Here is a 13,671-nt window from a genome sequence, read left to right as displayed (position 1 = left end):
CCAGCACAAGGCTGTCTGTGTGACCTCCGCATAGCGTGCCATTAATCTTCCTTAGCAAGCCGCGTGACTCGGAGCGGTTCCCCTGACGCAGCACAGCTCCGCTAGGACATGTGACTGCGTGGCTCTGCGCCGGTCAATGTCATCGCCACGGAGACCGCTGGCTGATAAAGGAGCTCCTCAGAGGAGCTGACCCAGGGAAGGAGCCGGAAAACAAATGAACCGGGCAACAACAGCCCCAAACTGAGGAGGAGGAGGAGGACTGTGATGAAGAGGAGGTGAGGGGGAGGAGAGGTGAGAACAGGAGGGAGAGGGGGACAGATGGAGGGAACAGAATAGGAGGATGAAGAGGTTAAGGATGAGGAAAGATGTGGAGAAAGGAGGAAGAAGATGGGAACTGACCTTCGTTGCAGAGTCCACATTCGCTCCAAGCTTGAGGAGCTCAGCCACCACCTCCACGTGGCCCTCTTTGGAAGAGAGGTGAAGAGCGTTGAGCCCATTCTGAAACAAGATGGAGGCCAGTTACAACTACTGTACTGAGCAGTGACTCATTCTGAAACAAGATGGAGGCATGTTACAGCTACTGTACTGAGCAGTGACTCATTCTGAAACAAGATGGAGACCTGTTTCAGCTAGTGTACAAAGCAGTGACCAATTCTGAAACAAGATGGAGGCCTGTTACAGCTAATGTACAGAGCAGTGATCCTTTCTGAAACAAGATGGAGGCATGTTACAGCTACTGTACTGAGCAGTGACTCATTCTGAAACAAGATGGAGACCTGTTACAGCTACTGTACAGCACAGTGACAGAATCACAATATTGCATGCAGGTCACATTTTACATATTACCATATGGGGTAAATAAATTTCTGTGTGACCAAGGAGCTGTATTTAGTATACTGCAATGTACTGTATTCCATCACAAATACTACTGTAAGCATCCCATACAATGGAGGGCTGAGAGGTCTGTCTAAACAATCACTACACCAGCCAATTCCACAATTAACACACCTTCACCCAGAGAAATTTGCAGGTGAAGTGATTGGTTAGGAATGATAACCTGCACACCCTCAGCTATCATTGCACATGATTGGGCATCACTGATCTCATATCTCTAGCCTGAGAGAAATGTTCACAATCCCTGCATATCAATTGAATAGGAAGAAAGCAAGAGTCCCCCCCACCCCGAATCTTCTGAAAACCGGTTGTGCCCAAGGGAAGATAGCCTGACCTGGTTGCAGATGTTGATGTCGACGCCCGTCTTCAGGTAGTCGAGGGCCTTCTCCAAGTTCCCCGCACGGGCAGCCCTCAGGTAACTGGCGTTGCTGTCAGACTGGGGGAAGAGAGAGAACGCAGAATGCACACCATCAAGGATAATGCCGCTTTCACAGAGATAACAGCCAGACAATCAGATAAAAACAACAAACAATTTCAGTACCTCAAGATTCATAATTATTAGTACTCTGTACTGAACTTTCCTGTATGACTTTACTCCTCTGAATATTGCCTCGAAAACAGCCTGAACGTATGAGCGACTGTACACTCCCAGTTGGTCAAACCGGGAGCCTTGAAGTAAATGAGGTATCTGGTAAACAGTGCTGGGAATATCAGTCAATGGTCCCGCCAGCTGGGACGCTGCAGAGATGAAAAGATCGCTCGTCGGCTGGATGAAATGGGCCGTGTCCAGTTAATTGAATAGAGTAGAGATCAGAACGTAGCATCGGGTATTGTTGATACCAATCGCCGCATGATTTAGTTTTCCCATAAACTGTGGCAACGTCCAATGAACGTGTGCTTATGGGTGCTGGTTGGCATGGAAACAACCCTTTAAAAAAATGTGGTAAAACTGCAAGCGAATTCAGGAAGCATCCTTTCCCTGAGATAACACCTCTCCTGTGTTTGCACACTATAAATACTGTACGACAATGCACAAGAAGAGGCAAAGACATCGTTTTGTTCCCCTTTGCTTCCGTTACGTCTTGTAGTGGAGTCAAACAGTATGGAGCATCTCTCCGTGATTACTATTTAACCTTTTTTCCGAACGGAACACGATGTGAAAAATCCACAGCTGGGCTGTCCGGAGGGATGAGAATGTGTGTTCATATCCGGAGGCTCACAGGGGGAATTCCGCCCCATTAGCACGCTCAAGATTGGCTCTATATTTAGTAGGCCTGCCCCACACAAGCCCTTACAGTAAACAGGCTAGATAACCAGTTGCCAGTTGTTTTGCTTCCCTGTACCGACTAGCAGCCACCTGTTAAAGGGTTAAGTCCAGTGAAGCAGATGTCTGTTCAGATTTACAGGGCGATATCGTCAAACAGGAACACCAGTCCCTGGGGTTTTAACAGAGTGGTTGAAAAAAGGGACATCACTGACTGCACATCCTTTAAAACTGTATGCAAAGAACACATTAAAAATGAATGAGCAAAATCAGTCCTCAATATTTTATTACTGTGTCTTGTATCACATTATGCCAAGTCATCATGAGCTACTAAGACCCTCAGCATTTCTATAATTTCACATTATTAAAATATATGTACAGTATCACTTTGATAAATAACCTTATACACAGAGATAGTTATATCAATCACTTTACCACTTCAAAAATTTTTGTTGATGTCCTTATATATTGCCCAATGAATCACATAATGCATAAAAAGTACATCATATTACCCTTGAAAATGTCATTTTTTTAAAAAGTCAGTTATAGGGTGTCACAGGTGGGTGAACGGAGTCTGATAATGCAGCCATAGCTTTGGTTCATCACCCTGCTCTTCAATTCACCAGCTTCCCGGCTCCATTCCCACCCTGGCAGGCAGACTGCTACTGTCATTTTCATTACTTTGTACCACACCGACCATTACGTGTCCTGTGCATCCTGCTGCCTTGAAATAAGACAAATCTCAAACCTTAAGGCCATTTTGATCAAACTGAGCGGCACCTGTGTGGCCTGTCATTTGGATCAATGGGTGAGTGCACTGAAGGAGTTTGTGCACTGTAGCCAACGATATCATAAGTGGTGAGAAAGGATCTGACAAATTATTAGAAACTTGCTTTGCATCCAAGGAATTTAACATGAATTGTTTCAGTACATTTCCACCTGTAGAAATAGTTTGAACATCAAAAAAGATGTTGTTGATAAGAGCATCTGCTAAAGCATGAATTAGAATTTCAATGGAACTGAACTTGAATTATCGACACTAGACAACATTAGACAACATTAGACTGGTTGTGAAACAGTTTTCAGAATCACTGAAACCTGATTCTGAGTTTCCCTGGTTCGTTATGAGTTAAAACAGGGATGCTGTTCCTACAGATCGAACATCCTGTACAGTATGTTTTCTCTCTAAGCTGGCAAAGCACACCTCATTGAACAGCCAGAGATCTCCTGTGAATCATGTGTGTGAAGTCAGGGTTTGAACTCAAGGTAGATTGAAGGTACAGGACAGTAGCTGGGCAGGAAGAATTGATCCGAGATCGGCGCTCCCGCTCTGAGATGCTGTGAATGTGGGTCTGGAATGCTACAGAAGCAGGATGGAGCAGGCCTTGTCACACTTTCAGGAAGGTATTTCTCACGTTACTGCTGAGTCAGCTCCTCTCAGAAGCACAGAGCCTCTCATAGGCTGCCAGCTGCTGTTTGACAGAGATATTATTCTGCTTTGATAGGCGCTAGTCTTCCTGTAGAAACTCAGTGTACAGTTGCTAAGGGCTCAGACAAGTGCCTTGTGGGTTTTCCTTGTGACGATTCAAGACTAATTAGCAAGCTGAGGAGAAAGGAGAGATGCCCTCAGGTGTTTTCAACCTTTTCTGATCCAGGGGCCCACCCCCAGGCTCAAAGGCATCAGAAAAAAAAGGTTTTATATTTTGAAATAATGTCCCAGATCTATTATGTAATTGATCAAGTAAAGTGATTAATCATACAATTAACGTGGTTGTTGGTTTATGTAATAGTACATGGGAGAGAATGCCCTGCCACAAGATAAATAAAAACTTAAAGAACGATACTAATGACAGAATGGAGCGCATCTGAAGCATTACTACGTTACAAGCTTATGATATGTCTCAATGAATCAACCGAACATAAACAAAGTGCCTTGTCGTGAGATAATGGCAAACCCTGGAAGGTCTCTCAGCCAGTCACAATGCGAGGTAGGAACTGTTGTATCATTTAAGCTAAATAGCAAAGTCAGAACCCCTCCAGCACCACCCCAGGATAGACCATCATAGACATATAGGCACGCAGTTGGCTACACTTGGATTCACATTCAACATAATCCTGTACCAAACCACAGTTTTTTCAGCTTCATAACATCCAGTGCACTACAGTAATTGGACAGTGATACCGTAAAAAAGGGCTGAACAGCTTACATGGCTCACACAATATGGACGTAAATACCCACACATTAAAGCTGACTGTCAATACATTAGCCTTATATTAATTGTTTCCAAATCCAATGTGTTGGATTACGGAGCCAAAATTTGTGTGACATACTGCATTTATAATCACACAGAGCACTGCGGATCCGCACTGGACCTGGGTGAAATGAGAAACAGTCCCCCGGACAGTGCTAGGGGAAGTAAAGACAGCTACACAGGAGCTGAAGGCCCGTCTTGGGCCGTCACGATGGCAGCCTGACTGTGGGTCAGAACAGGACACCCTGTTCTGCAGCCTCTACAAGCAGATAGACTCACAGATAGACTCACAGGGCCTGATTATTGCTACCCAACAGGAATGCACAGTGTGTAGTTGTCTTAAAGCAAGCACAGACTAAAGGGACAGGCCATACGCAAATGTAATGCCTTGTAAAAAATATGGACACGACACAACTTTTTTGACCCAAGTCTTTCCAGAACACTGTTGTTTTGTGAAATTATTTCAGACAGAAAGACCCTTGAAGATAAGTGTTTGGTTATATGATAACAATCCAGCACAGGTCATGTAGTTGTGTAGAAAAATTAATCGCACACCTGGTTCATGCCAAAAAAATATCCAAAGAAGACCTACAGTAATAATGTCATTGAAACATGAAAACTGGCCATGGGATTTTAATTAAATTTGCCATAATTATTTTCTGGTGAGTCAAGCGTTGTGTGTTTGTATTGAAATTAGGGACAGCCTGAAATTCGGCCTTAGCATTACAGGCTTCTGTACAAAAATGATCACACACTTTTCAGCCATATAGTTACCATGGCAACGTTAGCTGAGGTCACAAGCAGTAGCTCATGAAATGCATGATCTAACTTTCCATCCAGGGGCTGAGAGAGAAGGAACGTGAACACCAAATCTCACAATCTCAGAAACACGGGCCGAACGGAACCTGAACACCAAATCTCAGAATGTCAATCTCCAGGCCCCTAATTAAGAGACAAACCTCCACTCAAGTAAAACCACGCCCCAACATAAAAAAACCTGGTATTACTGGATATGCTTTTCACAACCGACATACACAATTTTGATCTATACTCAATATTCACCAAATAGTTATGTATGTTTATGTGAACTTGCACATTCAGAGCAACAGAGAATGCAAGCCTCACTGGTGTCTCACCAGTCTTTGACAACCTGAAACCACTCATTATGCACTTTGACTAACGATGCACTTTGCGATGGAAGAATTTAGGATAGTGCTACTTTTTAGCAGAATGTATTAGAAAGCACTGAATGTATTTATGAGCCTAAGTAGGTTCAGTGGTTCAGCTGAAATTAAAGAAGCCTTCCATGAACCATTTGCTGAGGGAGTGCTTTGCGGTTACAGTGAACAGAATACACATGGACACCGTCTGTTTAATAAACCTGGTGCTAAGATCAGAATGAACACAATCCATACACACACACACACACACACACACACACACACACGCATACAGCCTACTATGCAGGTTCTTGTTTCCCCGAGTTATTCAATCATCTGATTAACTGTAAAGACTAACAGCCTTCTTCAGTCTTCAGCTGTGCCTACAGAGAATATTATCCACATGTCAGATCATGAAAATAATTGCACAAATTAAATAATTAAGAACAGAAGTTTGCATGAAATCCAGGAAATAAATATATGCCCCTATTCAAAATATACAGTTAGGCATATCCCCCACAGTTCACTACTCTTACATCAGATACATACAGTACAGACTGTTTCTGATATACGATGCTTGTAAAACCACTCTGTGCCCTCTCAGTAATAGAGCTATATGATAAATATGATGGCAAAGTCAGGGGCATATTTAATCTACCTATAATGGATACGCATTAACTTGAGATATGCTTTCGATTAAATTGCGTCTGGTGTAACTAGTATTTTAGTTACCACCTCAGTCATTATGAACAAATAAATAGACATTTCTGCCATATTCAGACCATCATAGGAGTACATCAGCGTGATTCTACTGTGGGCTGAGCATTTTTTAAGAGCTGGAGACTAGCAGGGCTGCTAAGCTGATATTTGTTTTTGAAGAAGACAAGAACTTCCTGCTCTTCAGCCAGAGCATGCCGCAGCCAATGGAACTGAAACGACAATGCAAGTGAGCAATGCAGAAATGCCGTCATAATTCTTTACAATGACACATCAATATTTTTTATTTTATTGCGCATGTACAGAACGTCCAAAGCAGTATCCTGGAAGTGTATAATATTTCCACAGAATTACAAACAGAGAATAACAGACTGACTCACGCAAAAGGGTAAATGAACATGGGAGCTGATCTTGGATAGACACGGGATCCTGTACAGGCTCAAACCTTATCCACTATGTGCTAAACTACAGAACTGGTCCTAGATCAGCACTACTATGAGACCCTTTATAAACACAGGGCCTGGTCCCATCCTGATGACATCACTGGGTGGACCACAGTAACAGTGCGGTTCAACTGAAAATCTGTACACCCCCAGTTCTGCATATGGAATGATGTACAAAGACAGTAATATGGGATAGGACATTTTTAGATACCACATACGAGAAATGCCATCATAACTGAGCAAACTGCCACCATCTATCTGTCCTTTCAGTATGGTTATAGGTCAGGAAGTTCTAATGCGTCAGGTTAATTTCTGATGCTATCAATGAATCAACAAGAATGCGATAAACTGTGATCTTCTTCAGAACCTTTATTTAAAAACGTGTTTTTGGAGAATAATCAGGCAGGCATTATGATCAGATAAATGATGTCCATAAAAGAACCACAATTACCTCACATGATCTCATGTTACTCACAGCTCACAGAAGATGGGAGTCAGAACAACTGTGTGTTAATGCATTGCATGAAAGAAACAGCAACACACTATGCAGCATTGCAATTTCGTTTGGACCTTTTTCTGTATATAAATTTCCTCAAGCTGTCAAACATACAGTACCTGCCATAAATTTGCATCAGTAGCTAGTATAAGGAGAGATTATTAGGGTTTTGCTACAAGCGTTCTAACAAGGATCACACCTTTCCTCTAAGGCTGTGTTATAACAAGGCCATAATACAGCCTCGGAGGAAAAGAGTAGGAATATCCACCGCCAAAATTGAAATTAAACTGACACAATGTTCCATAATGCTTAAATATGTGGCCGCTGTCTTGTGTGGGGTGTCAAGCTGAATTCCTGGTAGGCTGCAGCATCTCCAGGTATTCATGGCCTCCTTTCAACAGCAGATTATTTTGCCACTCAACAACTTAAATGAATAGCTGGTGCTAAAACAGACCAAAAACAAGCAGCCTTTGCCCTGCTCCAGGGCTGAAGTCTAACACTCGTGGTCTGAAGCATTTGCAATCCAATCACGTGTCCAGCTTTCACACTCGTTTCCCTTGTCTGTTATGTTTGGTGCATTGGATGCCACATCGAGTAAATGAACACATGGTCTTTCCCGGTGAGTAACCTTGCCATTGTATCCATAGCAACGACCACCACCGCCACCCCCACACGCACACACAGAATTGTGCTGATTACAGAGCCTGCAGTAAGCATGACCTATGGTCCCATTCATAATCATCTCAACTGCAGAGACACACATCCAACATAGGGAAAAGGGGTTTACTGACACTGCGTGTCGCCCAATCCACCCTCCCAGAACAGCTTCTTCGAGCAACAATTTCTGCTTTTCAGCAAACTCTCGCCTGATCAGCTATGAAATGCACGCAGGAACCCACACAAAGTGACTCACAACTCTATGTTTATCTATCTATTTACAGTGTTTAACCGTGACTTGGCTTGGCCGAAAAGTACTGTAGCTGCACCCACATCTGTTACAGGGTGCTGACTGTGAAGTGTCTTTGTCTCTGGAGGACATTCTCCCTTTCACTTCAGAGAGGTTAGCCAATGACAGACAGGTAGCTTGCATATTATTTCTATCGCAACTTGTACACTCTAAATATAATGAGCAATGGTTGGACACATATTTTTAAAAGAAGACAGACAGGATTAACCCCAGCTTCACAAGAAGAACAATAATTTATATCCAACTTGTCAGAGCAATGTAGCCATGAATCAATAATATATCAAGCCGCATTCACCCAGTAATGTTGCTTTTAGCATCCAGCGCATAGCAACCTATGTATGGAAAGCACAACAAATTCTATCAGATGACAGGTTACTGTACGTTTTACTGTAATTAGAACAACCTTTAATCCATTATTAGTAATGCAAAACAAACAAACAAAGAGACAAACAATAAGCGTACTGGACAGAGAGAGTCAAAAATGTGAGAAAGCACTGGTAATGTCCTTTTTCACCAGCATAATTAGGAAATACAGCTGTAAACACATACAGCAGTAAACACAGGAGTGTGCAACCTTTAGCTAATGCGATGTGGCACATCTGTGTGATGCGGATTAGCAGCACATGCAGGTACAGTAGAAGTCTCAGGGGAGGCTTCCCAAGGTCAGAGCATGCTCAGATCAGAGAGGACACGGAAGGAGAGAACATTTCCGACACACCCTGACCTCTACATCCCACTCTTCCTTCCAGACTCCCATTGCTCTCTCCCAAGGAAGGAACCGGGGTCCCTGCGGTTAGGTCCTTCAGGGGAACACAGTGACCCCCTTAACCACAGTCACCCGTCCACGCTCGCTCTCTCTGCCCCCAACGCCACAATCAAGGGCAGGTGGCCCTTGGGAAAAAAGCACATCAACTTCCACTTCCACAACCAAACTCAGCAGCTAGCTAGCCCAGAAACGACGGAAACCGTGACCTTTTTCCAACACTCTCCACATACATCTCAGTTGCCCAATTAGCTCAGGTGCTATGCTGCTACGATGCAGGTTATGAATCCTCCCTGCTTCCTCAGTAAACAGCCGCAGCACAAAACAGATGTTTCAGACCCTGTGCAAGCCTCCCTCCCCCTCTTCCCCTCCATGCAATATTATCACACATTTGAAACTGAGCGCCAGCCGCAGACATGCAGAGCCGTAATGGCGGGTTAAATGTCATATCGAGCCCAATGCAGAAGAGCCACTTACGAGCACAGCCACCTCAGCTCCCTCCTCCACGGCCATGTTTCCCTGCGCTTCAGGGCGAAACCCGATCGCCCGGTTCGGCCGCTCCGGGATTGGAGGAAAAACTCAGCGTGACATCTCTTCATCGGAGGGGTTTAAAAATACCCGCTGTTCGTACGTGCGCCCCGCGCCCCTCCCTGACGGAAACGGCACGGGACGGAGGGGCTGTAGCGGTTCCCGGGGAAAATAAAGACGTGTTCTGCCCGGCTTGCACGACAGCGGAGGGTGAACACGCTCTTTCACTGACCTGGCACCGGTACACCCTGCTCAGGACGGCTTCCCCTGACTCACCAAATCTGTCAGTGCCGGATGGAGAGGGGGGCGGGGGGGACAAACAGCAGGGGAATCGGTGGCTTTGCACTGGCCGAGGACGAGAGAGACAGACGGAGAGAGAGAATATTATCGATATTGTACATACTGTAGATTCATTAGGTAGCCTCTGCGTTGGCAATACAAGCGCCTATATTTGTCATGCCAATAAAGCACTTTGAAATTGAAAAAAACTGAGCGAGAGAAAGAGATAGAGAAAGAGAGAGAGGTACATAGAGTGAGTGAGAAAGAGAAAGAGACAGAGAGGGAAACAGGGAGAGAGAAACTGAGAGAAAGAGAGAGAGAGAGACTGAGAGAAAAAGAGAGAGAGACTCTTGTCAGAGGGCCTTATTCTCATCCCTCCTCTGTTGTTGCTCCTCTATGCACAGTGCAGTCCGGGGTCAGACGGAGCTGCCACGGAGAAGGGGGGGGGGGGGGGGGCACAGGACGGTCCAGTCAGACATGCAGCACTCCAGAGGGTCCAGTCAGACATGCAGCACTCCAGAGGGTCCAGTCAGACATGCAGCACTCCAGAGGGTCCAGTCAGACATGCAGTACTCCAGAGGGTCCGGTCAGACATGCAGTAGGGGGATCCAGCAGCCATACGGGGGCTTCCGTTCCCCGGCACAATGTGCCCTTTCAGCTGCTATCTCAGACCCGCGCTCTCTGGGCCCAGGCCAGGGCCGCAGGCCAGAACCCAACCCCTTCCGACAGCCCCACGTTCACACAAGCTGTTTAAATGTCACTGCCGTTTGCACTCCTCAGTGCGTGCATTCATAAACGCCGCTCTGTACACCGGAGATGTGCCTTATTCCGGGGTAAATAAAATAACTAGTCATATGAATACATACGAAAACAAACGTATAAATAATTTAACAGACATGCAGTTTCATGGAAGATGTGAAGAACTTTCTCTCATTGTAGCCTGATTATCAAAAACCAAGCGGGGGTCCTAGCCATATGAAAATCTAATGTATCATATACTGTAACGGTCTTGTTTTTATATAGGGACATATACTGTATGTACATATATTAGATTTCCATATGGGTATCCATGCTGAGTTCAACAAATATTTAATATTGTACTTTAATCTTGTATAACATCTGTTTTGGCACAGTATGCCAACTTCTGTACAGGGGACTATTCCAAGACCTGTCTTCAATCCAATCATGAGTCCTTAAATTGTCTCACAGTGACTCAATTAAATCTTCATCTCACAAACACAGTTCTGCGAGTTCAGCAAAATTCACTTGACTGTGTTTGTGAAGAAGTAAAACGCCAGCTTCAGTTTAACTGTCGGTCAAAGTTAATGACAAAATGTGGATTGAATCCAGGCCAAGTCAGAGCCTGGAAAAAGAAGATGCTACAGTTGAGTGAGATGGCTCTCAGCCTGACCTGGTTTCAGAGTTCCACATGGTCTCGGCTCTCTTTAATAAAAGTGGGGATTGGTGATGTGTAAGAGTGACCAGCTGGGTCACAACAGGAAGTGGGGAACGGCAGTTTGTGGAAGTCACTGCAGAACTTCTGCGCACTGGATGTTTTTTGTTTTTCACACTCTGCAAAGTCTTGAGACTGTTGTTTGAAAATCCCAGGGGATCAGCAGTTTCTGGGATACTCAAACCACCCTGTCTGGCTCCAAAAATCATTTCATTACTTTTCATTACATTTCATTACATTACATTAACGGCAATGGCTTATCCAGAGTGTCTGCCACATTTCTTTCCCATTCCGACATTTGGTCTGAAAAATAGCCCCGAAACTCTTGACCACGTCTGCATGCGTTTATGCATTTAGTTGCTGCAAAATGATTAACTGATTAAATATTTGTATTGCAAGTGGTGACTGAGTGTATATACTGTACAGTATATTTAACCTAGATTTCAAAACTTGGCTGCATTTCAATTTTCAATGTTCACAATATAAAAACTAGAAAAAATATTTGTTCATTAAAAAATTCATACACTGTGTCTAAACAACCAAAATGAAAATCATTCACTAACAGTTTTACGGTACAGCATAATCATTAATGTACCAAAACAGTACATAGCACTGCTTCTAACTGGGACTGTAGATATTTCAATGTGTGTGTTTTTTTTAAATGTACGGTACAGTAAACATGAATATTCAGCCTGAACATCCTGAAATTTCAGCACATCATTCAAAATAATTTTGTCTTCACCACAGAACTGAACACAAGCATCACAGCAGCACCCAATCGGCTTCCACTCTTGTATCATTAATGGAGGAGGGGCCAGGTGCCAGCTGCCATCCTGAGAGAGAGGATGTCTGCCGCGTGGCACACAGCAATATCCCAGGATGCAGCGGGGCATGTGACTGGGAGGACACACCAGCTCTCATATAGCTTCTGAAATGTGACATACTGTAACCATAGCAATAATCGTCTCGCTACTGCGGAGAACATGACTTCAAGGCAGACCTCGAGAGCCACTCTCATTCAGACACGTTTCCGAAACCATCATCACTGCTCACTATGCGAGAGGCAGAAACACGCTGATGTTTCATTTCCGACAGAAATTAGGCTTAAGTTAACACCGTCACTCTGGACTGGTTTGACTAATGATCTAAATGATTGTGTAAGAGGCTGTCAAATTGTGCAGGACATGACAGTTAAAAAAAAAAATACAGAGACAAAGATTAGGAGTCTTCATTTTGCTTCAAGCTTCTACAGTAATATGGGTGGGGCTAACTCTCTTATGAAATGTGTTGCCGCTAAATGCTGATACACAGCAACACTCTCAACATTATACATGCATTAATAACACTAACCTGGTCAGAGGGAAACCCCCAAACAAACTACAGTTTTACATGAGGATGGGTAGAGTGTGTGTTTGTGTGTCAGAGAGTATGTGCGTCTGTGCCTGCATGTGTGAGAGAGAAAGAGAGAGACAACGGAAAGTGTGTTTGACGTGAGGTTAGAGCGTCCCTGTGGAGAGCAGGCAGAAGGGAACAGGGAGCAGACTCTCTCCAGCTACAGCTCAACCACATCACTGGTGCTACATCAGACCCTAGTGGACAACAGCTCACATAACACAGTCTCCCTCCCCACTGCTCAACACTGTCACAATCAACCACATCACTGGTGCTACATCAGACCCTAGTGGACAACAGCTCACATAACACAGTCTCCCTCCCCACTGCTCAACACTGTCACAATCAACCACATCACTGGTGTTACATCAGACCCTAGTGGACAACAGCTCATATAACACAGTCTCCCCCCCCACTGCTCAGCGCTGCCACAGCTGACACTGTCTGACTACAGACAAACACATTATCTCCTCTTCCCAAGCACTCCCTTCTGCAATTTTCTGTCCTGTCAATCACAGACATGACAGACAGCCCCTCTTCGTTCCTCTGTACGGTGTTAGCCAACAAGTCCCAATATTCTTCAGAGATTGAAACACTACATCCAAAATTAATTGCATATACTAACACTTAATATGATCAAAGCAAGCAATTTTTTATTGGTTTCACATGTGAACATGCTTTAAATGCTTTTTTTCTTGACTCCAATTCTTTACTTGGATCACATTAGTAGCTGTGAGAGTTTCACTCTGTCCAGCTTAGGAAAACAAAAGTGGGTCACATGGCATGGGGCCTCATGTGTCCTCTGTCTTTTGTCCTCTCACAGGAGGCACTAATACAGCTGTGTACAGAATCTCCTGAGCTCTCCTGAGTCCCCCACACTATGGTGTCCCCCTTCTCCTGAGTCCTCAGTACAGTAGTTCCACCCAGGGCAGGAGCTGCCAGTGAAATCAGCAGCCTATTGTCTCACAAACAGCTGAGGCCCTGAGGGGCCACCGAACACTCACACTCCATTACACACACACACACGCACACATATAAGCACATACACACGCATACGCACACA

At 44.4% G+C, this 13,671-nt stretch overlaps 1 protein-coding gene across 14 annotated transcripts in view; it reads right to left on the bottom strand.

Moving 5' to 3' along the window:
* Positions 1-13,671, bottom strand: part of LOC133117972 (ankyrin-3-like) — a 135,484-nt gene that overhangs the window by 69,461 nt on the left and 52,352 nt on the right. For 13 of the 14 annotated variants that reach the window (XM_061227538.1, XM_061227543.1, XM_061227540.1 and 10 more), the window contains exons 2-3: positions 1,229-1,330; positions 400-498 (exon numbers count right to left, since the gene is read on the bottom strand). In XM_061227538.1, the coding sequence (XP_061083522.1) occupies positions 400-498; positions 1,229-1,330 (201 nt within the window). Of the gene's footprint in view, positions 1-399; positions 499-1,228; positions 1,331-9,433; positions 9,485-13,671 lie in introns of those variants that run through there. The other variant, XM_061227541.1, reaches the window with a different exon arrangement.

The sequence above is a fragment of the Conger conger genome, chromosome 18 (genome assembly GCF_963514075.1).
Source record: "Conger conger chromosome 18, fConCon1.1, whole genome shotgun sequence".
Classification (NCBI taxonomy): Eukaryota; Metazoa; Chordata; class Actinopteri; order Anguilliformes; family Congridae; genus Conger; species Conger conger.
This window is presented reverse-complemented; position numbering and strand designations above follow the sequence as displayed.